Source organism: Trichosurus vulpecula, chromosome 5 (genome assembly GCF_011100635.1).
Source record: "Trichosurus vulpecula isolate mTriVul1 chromosome 5, mTriVul1.pri, whole genome shotgun sequence".
Taxonomy (NCBI): Eukaryota; Metazoa; Chordata; class Mammalia; order Diprotodontia; family Phalangeridae; genus Trichosurus; species Trichosurus vulpecula.
Window position 1 is genome coordinate 14318641 of NC_050577.1, and position 16753 is coordinate 14335393.

Sequence of the window (16753 nt, forward strand, 5' to 3'; positions counted from 1 at the left end):
TCCAAACTGCTCTCTTTCCAATTGAGCTGAAGGTTTGTAGAAAATATTTGAAAATTGCTTTTGTAAGAAAAGGACGACCAATAGTAATTGACTTACACTATATGCTTAACGTATGTTACCTCATCTAATAAGGTGGAATCCTTGTGAGATGGGCTGCTAGGCACAAAGAGCATTCATTAAGCATTTATTATGTGCAGCAAGAAGAGAGACACCCCCTGACCTCGAGGACCCTCCATTCTAAGGGGGAAAGGCAGCCTATGTAAAAGCTGAAGGGGGTATGCCCAAGGGCAAAGAGTGAAGGTCTGGAGAATCAGAAGCAGATTCACAAAAGAACTCATGGGTCAGAGCAGGGAGCCACAGAGGCGGAGGCTCATGCAGGGTGAGAAGGCTGCTGGGACCAAGGCGCAGAGTTCAGAGAGTGAGGAGCAACGTTATTAGATATTATTATCTTCATTTTACACAGGTGGAAACTGAGGCTGAGAGATCTCAGGTGACTTCCCCAGAGTCACTCACACAGCTGGCTAAGTGTCTCTGCACAGGATTCGAACCCAGCTTTTTCTGACTCTGAGTGTAGCATTCTCCCTACTCCAGACGGCTGCTTCCACTAAGCTGTATGGCCTCTCCAATTTCTGGTCCTCAGTCTGGCCCTAGCCATAGCTATTGGCCCTTCCCATTAGAATGAGAATCTAGGTGGTGCAGTGAGTAGAGCACCAGCCCTGGAGTCAGGAGCACCTGAGTTCAAATGTGGCCTCAGACACCAGACACATGTACTAGCTGTGTGACCTTGGGCAAGTCACTTAACCCCAATTGCCCTGCCAAAAAAACAAAACAAAACAAAGAAAGAAAAGAATGAGAATCTGAGAGTTAAAAGAAACCATAAAGATGATTGAGGGCCTTTGACTGAATCCAAACTTCGCAGAATAAATCCCCTTCATAAAAGTATTTGTTCTGTAAAACTTGGACTCAGTCAAAGTGCATACCCAAGGACCTAGAAGGCCACATGTGGCCTTGAGGCTGCAGGCTCCCCACCCGTGGGGCCAATGCCCTGGTTTTATAGCTTAGGGCAGGGTTGTCCAAAATGCAGCTGGCAGTGTGATTTATGAGGCCCTCCTGCAAGCATGGAAATTTGTATAAATACTTTAGTAAAGGCAGAGCTCTCAGTAAAATGGCAAATCAAAACATATTGTCTATTGTTTCTATTGTAAAAACCTAAGTTTGGACAGCCCTGTCTTAGGGAAATGAGGAAGCTTCCCAAAGATCACACAGCTGGTTATTGTGTCAAGGTATGAGTAAGTCTTCCCCAGGACAGCTTGTTATTGACTCAAAAGTACCAAATTGTCCTCTGACTCACTGTTACCTGCAAGCAGGGTACTAAACAGAGGCAAACCATATGGGTTCAAATCCTGCCCAGTCCTTATTACTTAAGTGACCCTAAACAAGATCCTCTCCTGCCTTTAGCTTCTCGATAGAAAGAGGTGGTCAGAGAGATAACTTCCAAGGTCATTTCTGAGTCTGCAAAAGACAAAAAAAGTCAAAACCTCACATTGGGCTGCAAACATCACTTGGTATGTATGTACGTATGTCATCTAGGAGCATTTGCATTGCAGTAAGGATAAATCTGTAAGCTGACAAGCATTCATTAAACATCACCATGTGCCAGGCACTGTGCTAAATGCTGGGGATACAGTCAAAGACAAAAATACGGTCCTTGCCTTCAAGTTCACATCCTAATGGGGAACAACATGGATAAAGGGAGATACAGTATAACTAGATCTCACAAGGAAGGTGCTAGTAGTGGGAGGAAAGGGAAGAGGAGGGGGAAAAGAGAATAAATGGTTGAAGCTAAAGGAATGAAGCTCAAATAGTAAAATTTCAAGCCATCATACATGAGTAACAGAAAAGTATCATTTTTGGCTTGGAAATCACACAATTTAGACAACATGACGTGAGTCCATTGTTACTGTTTGGTAAGTGAGATTGACTGAATTACAATGAAGTTAAATTGAAAATTATTTCATGCAAGCCAAAAAAAAAAAAACCCCTAACCCCCAACTCCAAGGTTTGGACTGCTTCACAGGCCAATTACATCAATAGCAGCCTTCAGCGGTTATTATTCAAGGCATAATTTAGTGCTGAATGCAAGTCTGAATTTATTCATAATACATTAATTACGGGGCTTGTTAAAAGCAGGATGACATTCTTTCTCAGGTTGACTTGGTATCTCATGTGATTCTTTCTGGTGTTAACTTTTTCATTCAAAAATAGTGTGAAAATAGGTCAGTGGAAAGGAAGATGATTCTTTCTTTACAATTCCTCCGTATTTCGAAGCAAGTTAGTGCCTTCCGAGCTCCTGGGAGTTTCATTGAGTTTCTACCATTCCCCTACTCCAGAGTCTGGTGCCTTCCCTGAGGGCAATTGTAAAGAAATCAAATGAGTTAACAAATGTAGAGAGCTTTGCAAACTTTAAAGCGCTATAGACATCACCCTCATCGTTATTATTATTGTTTTAAAAAAGGAGTTTGTAGAAAAGAAAATGGCTTTAACAAAACACATGCTTCCCTTCAGACTTCTCTCCCAGCCTTGTTTTGCAAGCATATAATTTATTATAATAATGTTAATAACAATACTTAACAATATGTGTAAGCAAAGATTACGCTATATATTCCTCCTAATAGTCTGTGAGGTAAGTACTTCATATATTATCCTCAACATTTCATAGACGGGGAAACCAAGGCTCAAAGTTCAGTGGCTTGCTCAAGGTCACACAACTGATAAGTTGGAACATTGGGCTTTGAACCCAAGGTTTTAAAGACTCATGCTCTTTCTAGTATGTCACGTCCCTTTTCCATAATGAGGAGGTTGGGCTAGATCAGTGGTGTCGAACTCAAATGGGATTGTACTTAAGGATCCCTGCAGTCTCATATTGACTTAGAAAACCACATGCTATACTTCTGGAGACAGAGCCCAGATGGTGGAGGAGAACACTCAGGTGCTCTTAGAACATTCCTTTCTAAACAACTTTAAAATAATGATTCAAATGGAATTCTAGACTAGCAGAACCAACAAAAGGTCAGACAAGCCCAAGACAACTTATTTCAGAAAGAGAGATCTGTGACATGGGGTTCGAGGCTGAAACAACAGTGGAAGGGCTAGGGGGTGGTAGTAGAAATAGCATCTTTGGGAGTTCTCAAGCCAGAGACAATAAGGGGACCTGGCAACTGCTCAGATTATAGGAGACTACATATAGGACTATGTCCTGTGCTAGTGGTGTACAAAGGACCAGATGCTGTTTGACACGTCTACTCTCTATACTGAGATTTTGTTCTGTGAAGTTTGGATTCAGTCAAAGAGCCACACTTGAGGACTTAGAGGGCCACATGTAGCCTTGACGCCACAGGTTCCCCACCCATGGTGTACTTTCTGGGTCACAGTTAGGAACAGAAAGGAATACTTTTAGTCAAGAGGAAGTAGAAGCCCTGAGGGGAAGTATTGCTTTTGGTCACAAGTGATCAGGGATCCAGAGGAGCAGTATTGATTGCAATTCCAAGGGATCAGAAGCCCTTCCTGGATAAGGACCAGAGTATAGGCCAGGAGAGCAGTGACCACATCTTATCCTAAATCATACCACATTGAAAGCACCAAAAACTTCCAAACCTCTAGAACTAGCTCTGAAAACAACAGCGTGAAAAAGCTTGAAGCTTGAGACAGTGCCTCTCCCTACCCACCCTGGAAACAGAGCCCAACTTGAACATAAAGTTCCAAATCAAGAAATACAGTGGGAGGAAAAATGGGTAAACAGCAACAAAAAGAAGCTGACCATAAAAACAACTATGCTGAAAGGAAATAACAAGACACAAATTCAGAAGAAGACAATGAAGTCAAAACAAATGCAAGAAAGGTCACAAAGAAAAGGTATGAGTTGGAGACAAGCCCAACAAGAATTCCTGAAAGAGCTAGAAATTGATTTTCAAAATCAAATAAGAGTGGTAGAGGAACAATTAGGTAAAGAAATGAAAACAAAAGAAGAGAATTATAAAAGACAATTAACAGCTTAGTGAGAGGCACAAAAAATGTGAAAGAAAATAACTTTAAAAAGAATTGGTCATGTGGAAAAAGGATACAAATACTCACTGCAGAAAATAATTCCTTAAAAATTAGAATTGGGCAACTAGAAGCCAACAACTCCATGAGACATGAAGGAATCGTAAAACAAAATTAAAACAATAAAAGAATAGAAAAATGTGAAATATCTCATTGGAAAAACAATTGATCTGGAAAAGAGATTGAAGAGAGATATTTTAAGAATTATTGGAATACCTGAAAGCCATGATCAAATAGAGTCTAGACATTACATTTCAAGAAATTATAAAGGGAAATTGCCCCAATATCCAAGAAGCAGAAAGTAAAATGGAAATTTTAAGAATCCATTGATCTCTACCCTAAAGAGATCCCAAAATGAAAACTCCAAGGAATATTATAGCCAAAGTCCAGAGCTCCCAGGTCAGAGAGAAAATACTACAAGCAGCCAAAAAGGAATCATTCAAATATCATGGAATCAGGATCACATAAGCCTTAGAAGCTACCACATTAAACATTCAGAAAGCTTGGAATATAATGTACTACAAGACAAATGAGCTGAGATTACAACCAAGGAAAACCTACCCAGCAAAACAGAGTATAATCCTTCAAGGAGAAAATAAAGGATATTTAATGAAAGAGGAATTTCAAGCATCCTTGACAAAAAGACCAGAGCTAAATAGAAAATTTGTCTTTCAAATACAAGACTCAAGGGAAGCATAAAAAAGTAAACATGAAAGAGAAATCATAAGGGACTCAATAAGATTAAACTATTTACCTTTCTATGTGGAAAGGTAATACATGTAACTTGTGAGAACTTTATCATTATTGAGGCATTTAGAAGTATTCTGCATAGAAAGAAGGTAAGTGAGCGAAGCAATGATGTTAGAATGATGTAAAAAAAGGTTAGATGAGCAAAAAGGGATGCCCTGGGAGAAGGGGAAAGGAAAGGAAGAATGGGGAAAAAATATCTTACATAAAAGAGGTACACAAGGAAGAGATTTTACAGTAAAGAGGGAAATGATGGGAGGGCAGGAAACACTTGAACCTCACTCACATCTAAATTGATTCAAAAAGGGAAAATATGTATATATAATCAATTGGTAATAGGAATCTATCTTATCCAACAGGGAAGTAGGAGGGGATAAAAGAAAGGAGGAGATGATAAAAGGGTGGGCAAATAAAAGAGGACAGTGGTCAGAAGCAAAAAAAAAAAAAACCAGCCTTAAGAGGAGAGATAAGATAAGTGATAGAGAAGGCTAAATATAAGAAAATGGAAGGAAGATGTACAGGTAGTAATCATAACTGAATGGGATGAGTTTGCCCATGAAATGAAAACAGATAGTAGAAGGGATTAGAAATTAGAGTCCAACAATGTATATAGAAAAAACACTTAAAACGAAGACACACAGAGAATTAAAATAAGGGACTGGAGAAGAATTTAGCTGATAGAGGGGATTTTTTTTTTCCTTAGGGAGCTCATTTGTGAGCTGAAATAAAAAAAAACACAAGGATAGCAATCATGATCTCCAACAAAACAAAAGCAAAAATAAACCTAATTCAAAGAGATAATCTGGAAAGGTATATCTTGCCGAAAGACACCATAGACAATGAAGTAATATCAATATTAAACATATTGGCACCAAATATAATAGCATCCAAATTTTTAAGGGAAAAGTTAAATGAATTATAGGAAGAAATAGAGAATAAAAGTATACTAGTAAGGGAGCTCAACTTTCACCTCTCAGAGCTAGCTAAATCTAACGACAAAATAAATAATAAAGAACTCAAGGAGATGAATTGAATCTTGGAAAAATTAGATATGATAGACCTCTGGAGGAAACTGAATGGGAGTGTAAAGGAGTATACCTTTTTCCCAGCTGTTCATGGCACCATCACAAAAATTAACCACGTATTAGTGCATAAAATTTTCACAACCAAATGCAGAAAAGCTAAATGCACCCTTTTCATACCATAATGCAATAAAAATTACATTCAGTACAGCACCAGAAAAGCATAGATTAAAAATAAATTGGAAACTAAATAATCCTAAAGAATGAGTGCCTCAAAGAACAAATTATAGAAACAATCATTTCATTAAGAAGAATGACAACAATGAGACAACGTTCAAAAAATTTGTGGGTTACAGCCAAAGCAGTACTTAGGGGAAATTTTATATTGATAAGTACATTAATGAAGTATGTTAATGAAGAAACAAAGAGCAGATCAATGAATTGGGCATGCAATTAAAAAAAAAACTAGAACAAACTTTAAATCTCCAATTAAACACCGAAATGAAAATCCTGAAAGTAAAAGGAAAGATTAATAAATCTGAAAGTACAAAATCCATTGGACTAATAAATAAAAGTCAGAGCTGGTTTTATTGGGAGAGGAACCAATAAAATAGATAAACCAGGGGTTAATTTGATTTTTTAAAAAGAAGAAAATCAAATTGCCAGTATCAAAAATGAAAAGGGTGAATTCATTGCCAATGAAGATAAAATGAAAGCAATGAATGAAGTTATTTTGCCTAATTATATGCCAGTGAAACTGACAATCTAAATGAAATGGATGAATATTTATAAAAATTATATAAACTGCCTGGATTAACAGAAGAGGAAAAGTACTTAACCTTATTTTAGAAAAAGAAATTGAACAAGTCACAAATGAGTTCCCTAAGGAAAAAAAATCCCCTGAATCAGACAGATTTACAAACAAATTCTAACAAACATTTAAGGAACAATTAATCTCAATAGTATATAAACTATTTGAAAAAATAGGTGGAGGAGTCCTACCAAATTGCCTTATATGACACAAATATGGTTTGATATCTGAGCCAAGAGAAAGCAAAAATAGAGAAAGAAAATGATAGACCGATTTCCTTAATGAATATTCATGCAGAAATTTTAAATAAAATACTAACAAGGAGATTGTAGCAATATATAACAAAGATCATACACTATAGCCAGGAATTCAGGGCTAGTTCAACATTAAGAAAACTACCAGTCTAATTGACTACATCAGTAACGAACCCCACAAAAATCATATGATTATGTCAATAGATGCAGAAAAAGCCTTTGACAAAATGCAACACCCATTCCTATCAAAAACCTTAGAAACCATAGGAATCAATGGAGCCTTTCTTAAATGATTGGTAGTATCTATCTAAACCCAAGAACAAACATTTTCTATGATGGGGATAAACTCGAAGCCTTCCCAAAAAGATTACGCGTGAAACAAGGATATCTGTTATCACTATTATTTAATACTGTACTAAAAATGCTAGCAATAAGGAAAAGAAATTGAAAGAACAAAAATAGGCAGCAAGGAAACAAAATTATCACTCTTTGCAGATTAAATTATGGTATACTTAGAGAACCCTGCATATTTATGTTTAATAGTAGCCCTCTCTTGGGAGTAGGGGAAGGGAAAAAAAAGAAAAGAAAGTTATGTGATAGCTTTATTTCATATATATATGTATATATTGATGCATATATATACACATATATACACATATATTTCAAAGGAATAACAAGTTGTACATAATAGATTGGCAGTTTCATGTGCAACTATCTTCTTTATTATACTATGTTATGGAAATACTTGTTTTATTCCATAAATTTAAAAAATAATAATTTTTAAAATCCCCCACAAAATGGGAAATGCCATTTAAAATAACTAATTTAACTTGCTTGGGAGTGTTCCTACCAAGACCCACCCAGGAATTTTATGAACACAATTACAAAACACTTCACAGATCTAAACAATTGGGGAACTATTGGGGGACAGGCTGAACCAATATAATAAAAAAGACAATTCTACCTAATGTAATTTACTTGTTCAGTGTCATATCAATCAAATTGCTGAAGAATTTTTATAGAGCTAGAAAAAATAAATTCATTTAGAAAAACAAAAGGTACAAGAACATAAAGGGAATCAATGAAAAAAATATGAAGGAAGGCATAATAGTTCCAGATTTCAGACTATATTACAAAGTGGTAATCATCAAAACCATCTGGTACTAGCTAAGAAATAGAGTCATGATTCAGTGAGATAGAGTAAGCACACAATGCACGTTAGTACTGCACATAGTAATTTAATTTTTGATAAACCCAAAGATCCAAGCTTTTGAACTCATCATTTGACATAAATTGCTGGGAAAACTGGAAAACAGTATGTTACCAGGCTTGGGGTTAGACCAACATCTCATACCGTACATCAAGGTAAGGTCAAAATGGACACATACTTTAGACATAAAGGATAATGTCATAAGTAAATTATGGATAAAAACTGTGGATAAGGGAGGACTTTATGACCAAACAAAAGAGAGAGGACCACAGGAAGTAAAATAGACAATTTTGATTACATGAAATTGAAAATCTTTTCCACAAATGAAACAAATGCAGCCAAAATTAAAAGAAAAACAGGAAACTAGGAAACAATTTTATGCAAGTTTCTCTGATAATGGCCTCGTTTATCAAATAAATAGAGAACTGAGCCAAATTTATAAAAGCAAGAGCCGTTCTCCATTGATAAATGGTCAAAAGATATTAACAAGAAGCTTTCAGAAGATAAAAATCAAAGTTATCAATAGTCCCGTAAAATGTTCTCAATCACTACTGATTAGAGAAACAGAAATTAAAATTACTCTGCAGTACCACCTCACAGCTGTCAGATTAGCCAACATGATAGAAAAGGAAAATGACAACTGTTGGAGGGAGTGTGTAAAAATTGGGACACTAATGCATTGCTGATGGAGTTGTAAACTAGTCCAACAATTCTGGAGAAAAATTTGAAACTATATCCCAAAGAGATCAAAGAAAAGGGTAAAGGACTTATGCATACAAAAATATTTTAGCAGCTCTTTTTGTGGTTGCAAAGAATTGGAAATCAAGAGGTTGCCCAACAACTGGGGAACAGCTGAACAAGTTGTGGTATACGATTGTGATGAAATACTGTTGTGCTATAAGAAATGACAAGTGGGATGGTTTCCAAATAACCTGAGAAGACTTATATAAACTGGTGCAAAGTGAAGTAAGCAGAACCAGGAGAACAACATACACAGTAACAATAACATTTTAAGGATAATCAACTGTGAAAGATTTAACTGCTCTGATCAGCATGATGATCCAAGAAAATTCCAAAGACGCCATGATGAAAAATGCTATCCATCTCCAGAGAAAGCAGATTGAAACTTACCTTTTTTGCTTTCTTTATTTTTCTTGTTTTATTTTTTGTCTGTTTTCCTTTGCAACATAGCTAATATGGAAATAATTTTTGTATGACTACATGTATAATTGATATCAAATTGCTTGCCTTCTCAAGGAGGCATGGGCCAGAGGGAGAAAGGGAATTTGGAACTCAACATTCCTTAAATGATTGTTAAACATTTTTACATGCAATTGGGGAATACTTAACAAAACAAAACATATAAAAACCACATGCTAACATTATGTTTTATTGTGTTTTTTATTTTTGTGAAATATTTCCCAATTGTATTTTCATTGGGTTCTGGCCCTGGGAGTGTTATAGAAGAGGGCTATGTATGTGACACCTCTGGGCTAGATAACCCCTGGGGGCCATCTCCAGTCTCTGTCACTAGACAGGTGACTCTAGAAGAGAAAATGAGGCTGGTGACTTTTGCACAGCCCTCTCTCACTTAAATCCAAGTCACTTGCAAGTCATGGCATCATCTTCCTGATGTCATGGTCCTCTTGGAGAATGAAGGACAAACAAGAACAGATGACCTCTAAGAGACTCCTAAGGTCCCTTTAGCTCTTAGTTTGTGACCTTAAATATGTTTTGGGAGCCCTTTTAGGCTCAGTAGCTAAATGGTTAATGGATAATGGTGGAACAAGAATCAGGAGATGGGTTCAAATGGATATTTGATTTACCAGGGGCAAGCCTGTCTCTGAGCCTCATTTTACTCTTCTGTAAAACGAGGGATTTGGGCTAAGTGCCATCTAAGGTTCTTTCTCACTGGAGAGAGGTAATCCTCTGACGTTGCATACAACTCTACGCAGAGTACTCAATAGTTCAAAGTAGATAATGAGGCTGGCAAAGGGACCTTTTGGGAAGTCTCTGTATGTTGAAAACATCTGGAATGCCCTGGAGGGTCCCAGGCTCTAGAACTGGACAGGATCTTATAGAGCGGCTCCTCCATCTTCCTCATGATGTAGGTGATGCCCGTGGTGGGTGCAAAGAGGGTTTGTGGCCTGACTGCGTTTGATGTCATCTCACTTCTGTTGCTTAATACCCATATGATTCTCAGCAAGTCGCTTAGCTTTTCTTAGACCTAGTTTCTGGAATAAGTAAGCTCCATCCAGCCCTAAAGCTGTATTTATGTCATGGTTAAAGAATCTAAGCAAGTTATTTACCATCTTGGTGCCCTGAGTATCTCTCTATATATACCAGTCTGCACTGGTACACTAGGGGCAGCTAGGTGGTGCCGTAGTGCACAGAGCATTCTGCCTGGAGTAGGGAAGACTCATTTTCCTGAGTTCAAATCCAGCCTCAGACTCTTCTAGCTGTGTGACCCTGGGCAAGTCACTTAATCTTGTTTGTGTCAGTTTCCTCATCTGTAAAATGTGCTGGAGAAGGAAGTGGCAAACCACTCCAGTATCTCTGCCAAGAAAACCCCAAATGGGGCCGTGAAGAGTTGGACACAATGGAATGACTGAACAACAATCAGTCTGCATTGGTAGAAGATTGGGGCAGGGAGTCCTTACCAGGAAAGTCCTATATAATGAAACATAGATTTAGGTTTTAAAAAATGTGTATGAACCTATGATCCAATAGAAGCCAAGGAAAATGTCTTCCCCAATTTCCCACAGCCAGTGAGTTGCAATGCTGACTCCAGTCCCTTACCATAGATTGTAGTTAACACGATAGCTAGCCTATACATGACACCTTAAAGTTTGTAAAGTACAAATGTTATCCCACCTTATCCTCATGACCACCTTGGGAAGTAGATGCTATCATTAACTCCATTTTATAGATGAGGAAACTGAGGCAGACAGGTTAAGGGTCATATAGCTAGAAGTGTATAAGATTGGATTGACACCAGGTCCAACATTCCATCCACTGCGCCGCCTCCATACTGTTTGTAAAATGGATTTAATGACAGCAGCTGTCTCCCAGGATTGTTTTGGTTATCAAATGGGATAATGCGTATAAAGTGATTTGCCAACCTTGAAGCACCCTGACATTGTTATGCTGCTGTCCACTCAAGCCTACCAGGTATCTCTCCGCGGTCCCTTGGGTTGGTTGTGATTTTGATTCTCCAGAGGTCTCCAGGATGACAACGTTTCAGTGTGACAAGTGCTACTCAACCCGTTGTTTATTTTTTTTCTAAATATCCTCTTTCAATTCTAAGCTTAAAGCCTCATCTCATGACAGTTCTTTCTTTTTTCAATTTTCTTTTAGACTCTTTGCTCTCTTTTGGATTGTTTGCTGAGCCCTGAAAATGTGCCTCCAGAAAGCCCGAGGGAAGTCTATGAGATCTACTTTGTCTTTGCGTGTATCTGGGCCTTTGGGGGAGCCCTGCTTCAAGATCAGGTATGAGTGGGGGAACAAATGTGGGAGAAATAGAACATGAGATGCACTAAACTATGATATACAGGTTTGCAAAGCACCTGCAACGGGCTTTCCCCTCAGGTACCACTGCAGTTCAGGTCTTCATCTCCACCTTGGCTGGTATGATAACCTCCCAATTGGCCTCCTTGCTTCCAGTCTCCCACCACTTATCCATCCTGCCTACAAATGCCAGGGTGATAATTCAAAAGTCCAAAATGTTATTCCCTCCTCAATAAGCTTTAGTTGCTCCCCATTGCCTCTAGGAGACAAAATAAACCCCTTAGCCTGGAATTTTGGGCAGCACAGACTGGTTCCCACCTCTCACTGAAAGTACAGTATGCTCATAATGTTCTGTGGCCATTTAAGTGAAAGAGTTTGTACCTCTCTGAGAGCCATCTTGGCCTAACTGAATAGGGATATGACTCTGTGGCCAGAACTACTGGGCTCAGACCCACTGAGACAGAGCTCGTTGTTAACCACATGGTTTTAGAATCTGACTATAAATAGTGCTCTGTTCCTTTTAAAATAAAATAATAGATTTTATCAATTTATTTTGTTTTTATACCACATATATTTTCCCCTCTATCCCTCACTTCTATTCCTTCCACAGAGGCATCCCTTGTTAAAAGGATTGGTTTTTAAGAGGAAGAGAAAAAAATAATCAAAACTGTTTAACACATTGAAAAAAAATCTGCTGTTACATTGAGTGTGGTGCCTATGGACCCCTCCCCACTCCCCAGCCAAGGACTCAGGGCAGATGTGCTCACATCTCTCTTTTTTGGGCCATGTCCTTCTTCCAACTTTCACAACATTCAGCTTCAATCATGCTGTAGTGGTTGTCTTCCACCTTGTTGCAGCCATTGAATACAATGTTTTCCTGGCTCTTCTCATTTCGTTTTACATCAGTTCATGTAAATCTTCCCAGGTTTCTCTGTAGTTATCATATTCATTGTTTCTCACAATACAGTAATATATTCATGTGCCACAATTTGTTTAGTCATTGCCAAATGTTGGGCATTGACTTTGTTTCCAAATTCTTCACTACCATAAAAAGGGCTGCTATAAATTTTGATGTCTCTAGGGCTTTTCTTTTTGTCTATGACTTCCTTGGTGCCCATGCATTGTCACTGGGGACTTTTGTGCTCGTAAAACAAATGAACAAAATCTACGTGTGAGCTTGCCTTCCAGCTATAATGATGGCTGACGTGTAGCAGCACATGTCTGGGAGAGACCGAGGTGAGTACTCTGAGTACAGGAGTTCTGAGTTAGAGTAGAGCTAAAGCCAATCATGTATCCTCACAAAACCTTACACCAATACGGTGGCCCTCAGGAGCAGAGGGACAGCAGACTGCTTAAGGAAACAAGCAAATGGGCTCAGGATGGAAAGAGGGAGCAGATTAAGGCTTCTCTTGTGCTCAGCAGTGGGACTGGCTACTATACTATCAGCCTGGGGGAAATAAGAAATCCAATTTCAAAATGATGATGAGGAGGAGGAGGAGGAGGAGAACTGATATTCAGGTAGTCTTCTAAGGTTTGTGAGACCAAAAATCTCACTCGATCCTCAAGATGACCCTGTTAGATGTAGGTACGGGGCTTCCCACCCCATCAGCCTTGTTCAGAGGAAAAAATGAGGCTCTGAAGAAAGGTTAAGGACTTGCTGGTGGTCATGCAGCTTCTAAGCCTCAGAGGCAAGATTCTAATTCAGCTCCATGCTATCTCTAAGTCCATCCCTCTTCACTATATTACCCTGTCTTATACACACACAAAAAGGAGGGGGTAAAGGGAGTGAGCTCTCTTCCCTGGCCCTTCAGAAAGGCAGCTGCTGCCCAAGCCAGGACAGAAATGGAGAGATGCCAAAGCTGCTGACGGCATTAGTGAAGAGCTCTCAGCATGTGGACAGGAGGAAGAATCTGAATCACGCTTCACCTGCTTTCCCCCTTCTTCTTGGACAGCTGGAGTTGGGTTTGGAAAGACTCTGGAAAGGGGAGGACATTGTGCATAGAGGCCACTTCTCTGATTTCAAGAAGATTGAGAGATCGGGGGAGTGGGGCCAGGACTCTCATGTCTGGGATCCTTTAGTCTGTATCAAGAGCCTAGGATGAAGTTAGAATAACTGGAGGACTTCTAAACTGTTTCAAAATGAGTTTCTATCCCTCCTCCTTCCCTCTCTCCCTTACTTCACCTCTTCCTCTTCTCCTCCTTCCCCCTTTTCATCCCTCATATCCCCTTTTTTTCATCCCTCCTTCCCTTCTCCTCGCCCCTCCCTCCCTGACTTCCCTTCTTCCCCTCTGCCCTTCTCCCCCATTCCCTTCTGCTTCCCCCTCTCCTTCCCTCACTCTCCTTCACACACACTTTTTTTTTGCCCTGTGCCTTTTCTTCTGATGAAAGGCACCAGACTCCCAATCATTGATTCAAAGCTGTAAGATAGCATAATACATTGGAACGTGCCCTGGTTTTGGAGTCTGAGGGCATGGATCCAAATCCTGATTCTGTCACTAACTACCTACATGACCTTGTGTAAGTCACAACCTCTCTGGGCCCCGTCCTCCTTTGGACAATGCAGAAGTTGAACCGAATTCCCTCTGAGCTCCTTTCTGGCTCTAGTGCTGTCATCCCATCACTTGTTATGGGGCTCAGTTTGGCAATTATTCTCTGAGATCATAGACCTAGAGCTGGAAGGACCCACGAAGCCATGGAGACTAACCCTTTGTTTTTACAGATGAGGAAACTGAGGACCAGGGTCAAATAGCAGGTGTCTAAGTCAGTATTTGAACCCGGATGCTTCTTACTCCAAGTCCAGTGACCAACTTCTCAGCCATGTCATCCCTTTGGCCGTTACTGCAGAGGGTGACATATTGGAGGGACAATGGATTGTGATGCCAACAGAGACCTGGGTCCAACTCCTGCTTTTGATGTTTGATGTAGACCCATGGGCACAGTTCTCAACCTCCTGTTCATTTTGTGATGAAGAAACTGAGGCCCCAAGAGAAGGAACAGTGTGGCCAAAGTTCCTCCTATGCCGTGAATGGGGGTGGGCTGGGCATTGGTCCTAGAGCCTGACCCCAAATTCGTATTTGGTGTCTTAAGCTGCACCTTTGCTATTTCCTGAACATGTAATATTGATAATAATCATGGTCAATATTTATATGATGCCTTACAGATTGCAAAGCTCTTATATTTGTAAGCCTCTTAAATTTTTGGTCCTCACAAAGACCCTGTGGGCCAGGTTCCCCTATAATCTTAGCTTTACAGATGGGGAAACTGAGTCTGAAAGAAGTAAAAGGATTTGCCTGGAGTCAGAAAGCTAGGAAGCAGGAGAGAGGATTAGAACTCAGGGCTTCTTGATTCCAAGGCCAGCACTCTATCCACTGTGCTACATAGCTGGCAATCCTTCAAGCTTTTCTTAAGCATTTACTCTGTGCTGGACTCAGTCCCTGCCCTCAAGGAGCTTCCATTCTAATGAGGGAGGCAGCATGCTCCTAAAGAGGTATGAATGAGATGTTCACAGAATAATTGGACACCTTTGCTGCTTCCTGGTCAGTCACAGAGTTTGTGTAAAGTGTCCTCTGCCCCTCCCCTCCCCTCATTGGGTCCTTGCCAGTAGATGGTGGCTGTATTCAGTCTCTTAGGCATCCTTGCCCAGAACCCCCAGAACCCAGGAGAGGATGAAGGAAAAGGAATCTGTCCTTGAAGGCTTCCTTCTCTTGGTTCCAAGCTGGCTGGGATGAGGCAAGAGCCTAAAATAGCATGATGATGTCATGCATGCCCCCGTGGGGCTCCTCTCCTTGTCACTAGGTTACCAGAGCCGAGTTCTATAATTAACTCAGTTCTAACAGTTGTCCTCCCAGATCCCAGGGAGCCCCTTCCTGGGAACCAGACTGACAGCAAGGGCCAGTCTCTCATTTGGCCATTGGCTGTCTTCTCTTTGTATCCCCGGTGCCTGGCTCAGGTGCCTTGTACATAGGAGGCATTTCATAAATGCAGATCAGATTGCAGGAACGTTCTAGTGTTTTACTGATCAAGGGCCTTGGTATAGCTGAAGGATGGATGTGGGTTTCATGGATGGCCATATTCCTATAGGCACCATCATCTTCTCCCTTCAGGGCATCATGTGTGATTTCCTTCCCACAATCACACCCCCAAAAGTGCTTTCTTCTCTGCTGGGTAGAGAGCAGTGCGTCTGGTCAACCAATCAATCGGTTCATCCTGTGCTTGGATTTTGTCCACTCAGAGTGGGATGAGGGAGGCACAGAAGAAAGAATCATCTATCTGAGCAGCCGGTTCTGGTACTTACTACCACTGCAATCTTGGGCCCATTTTCCTCCTCTATAAAGTGAGGGGTTAGACAAGATATCAGTACCGTGGTGCCTCCAGATCAGATTTTTTCATTCTTATTAGAATCCCTTCAGTCTCGGGCACCACTTGGGTTCTTTGGGCCTCAGGGGATGGGCTCAATGACCCCGACACTGTCCAGCTCATTTGCATTGGACAAGGAAAGGTCTTGATAACTGGGGCCTTCTGTCTGACTCAAGTGTGAACCCCCCCCCCGGAAGAGAGCCTGGGTGTCATTACTGGGGCTTCAGGGCAGAGCAGGACCTGGCATTTGGGTAACTCCCAGGGGAGGGGCACAGGCCCCCAAAGAGATGAGTGTTCTCTATTGAAGCTGCCTGAAACAGGGATGAGGGGCCAACTTCCTCTGAGTAAAACATTTTCCAAAGCAGCTTGAGTGGAGGTGGCCAACTCAAGACCACCCTTTCATAGCAGGATTCATATAGGCCTCAGAGTTGTTCATTGCTGACCAAGGCCTCTATGTCCAGACTCTTCAGCCGTGGCAGGTTGGGAACTAATAGCAAACAGTCACTGACCAGAATTTGCTCTTCTCCGTGAAGCTGCTTGAAGGCAGGGGCTGTTAGACCTTTGTCTGTGAATCCTCAGTGCCTGGCACACAGTAGGCACTTTATAAACTCTTGTTGATTTGAATTGAGTTTTCCATTCATTGATTGATAGGATCACATATTTAGCGAGAAAAATTTACAGGGCATCTAGTCCAACTCGTTTTGTTTTATAGATAAGGTAACTGAGTCACAGAGTGGTGAATTGC

At 40.4% G+C, this 16753-nt stretch overlaps 1 protein-coding gene across 1 annotated transcript in view; it reads left to right on the top strand.

The window, feature by feature from the left end:
• The window catches only part of DNAH11 (dynein axonemal heavy chain 11), a 311018-nt gene that overhangs the window by 158827 nt on the left and 135438 nt on the right, over positions 1-16753 (top strand). Inside the window, exon 44 of the mRNA XM_036759767.1 lies at positions 11503-11634. Within this exon, the coding sequence (XP_036615662.1) occupies positions 11503-11634 (132 nt within the window). The remainder of the gene's footprint in view (positions 1-11502; positions 11635-16753) is intronic.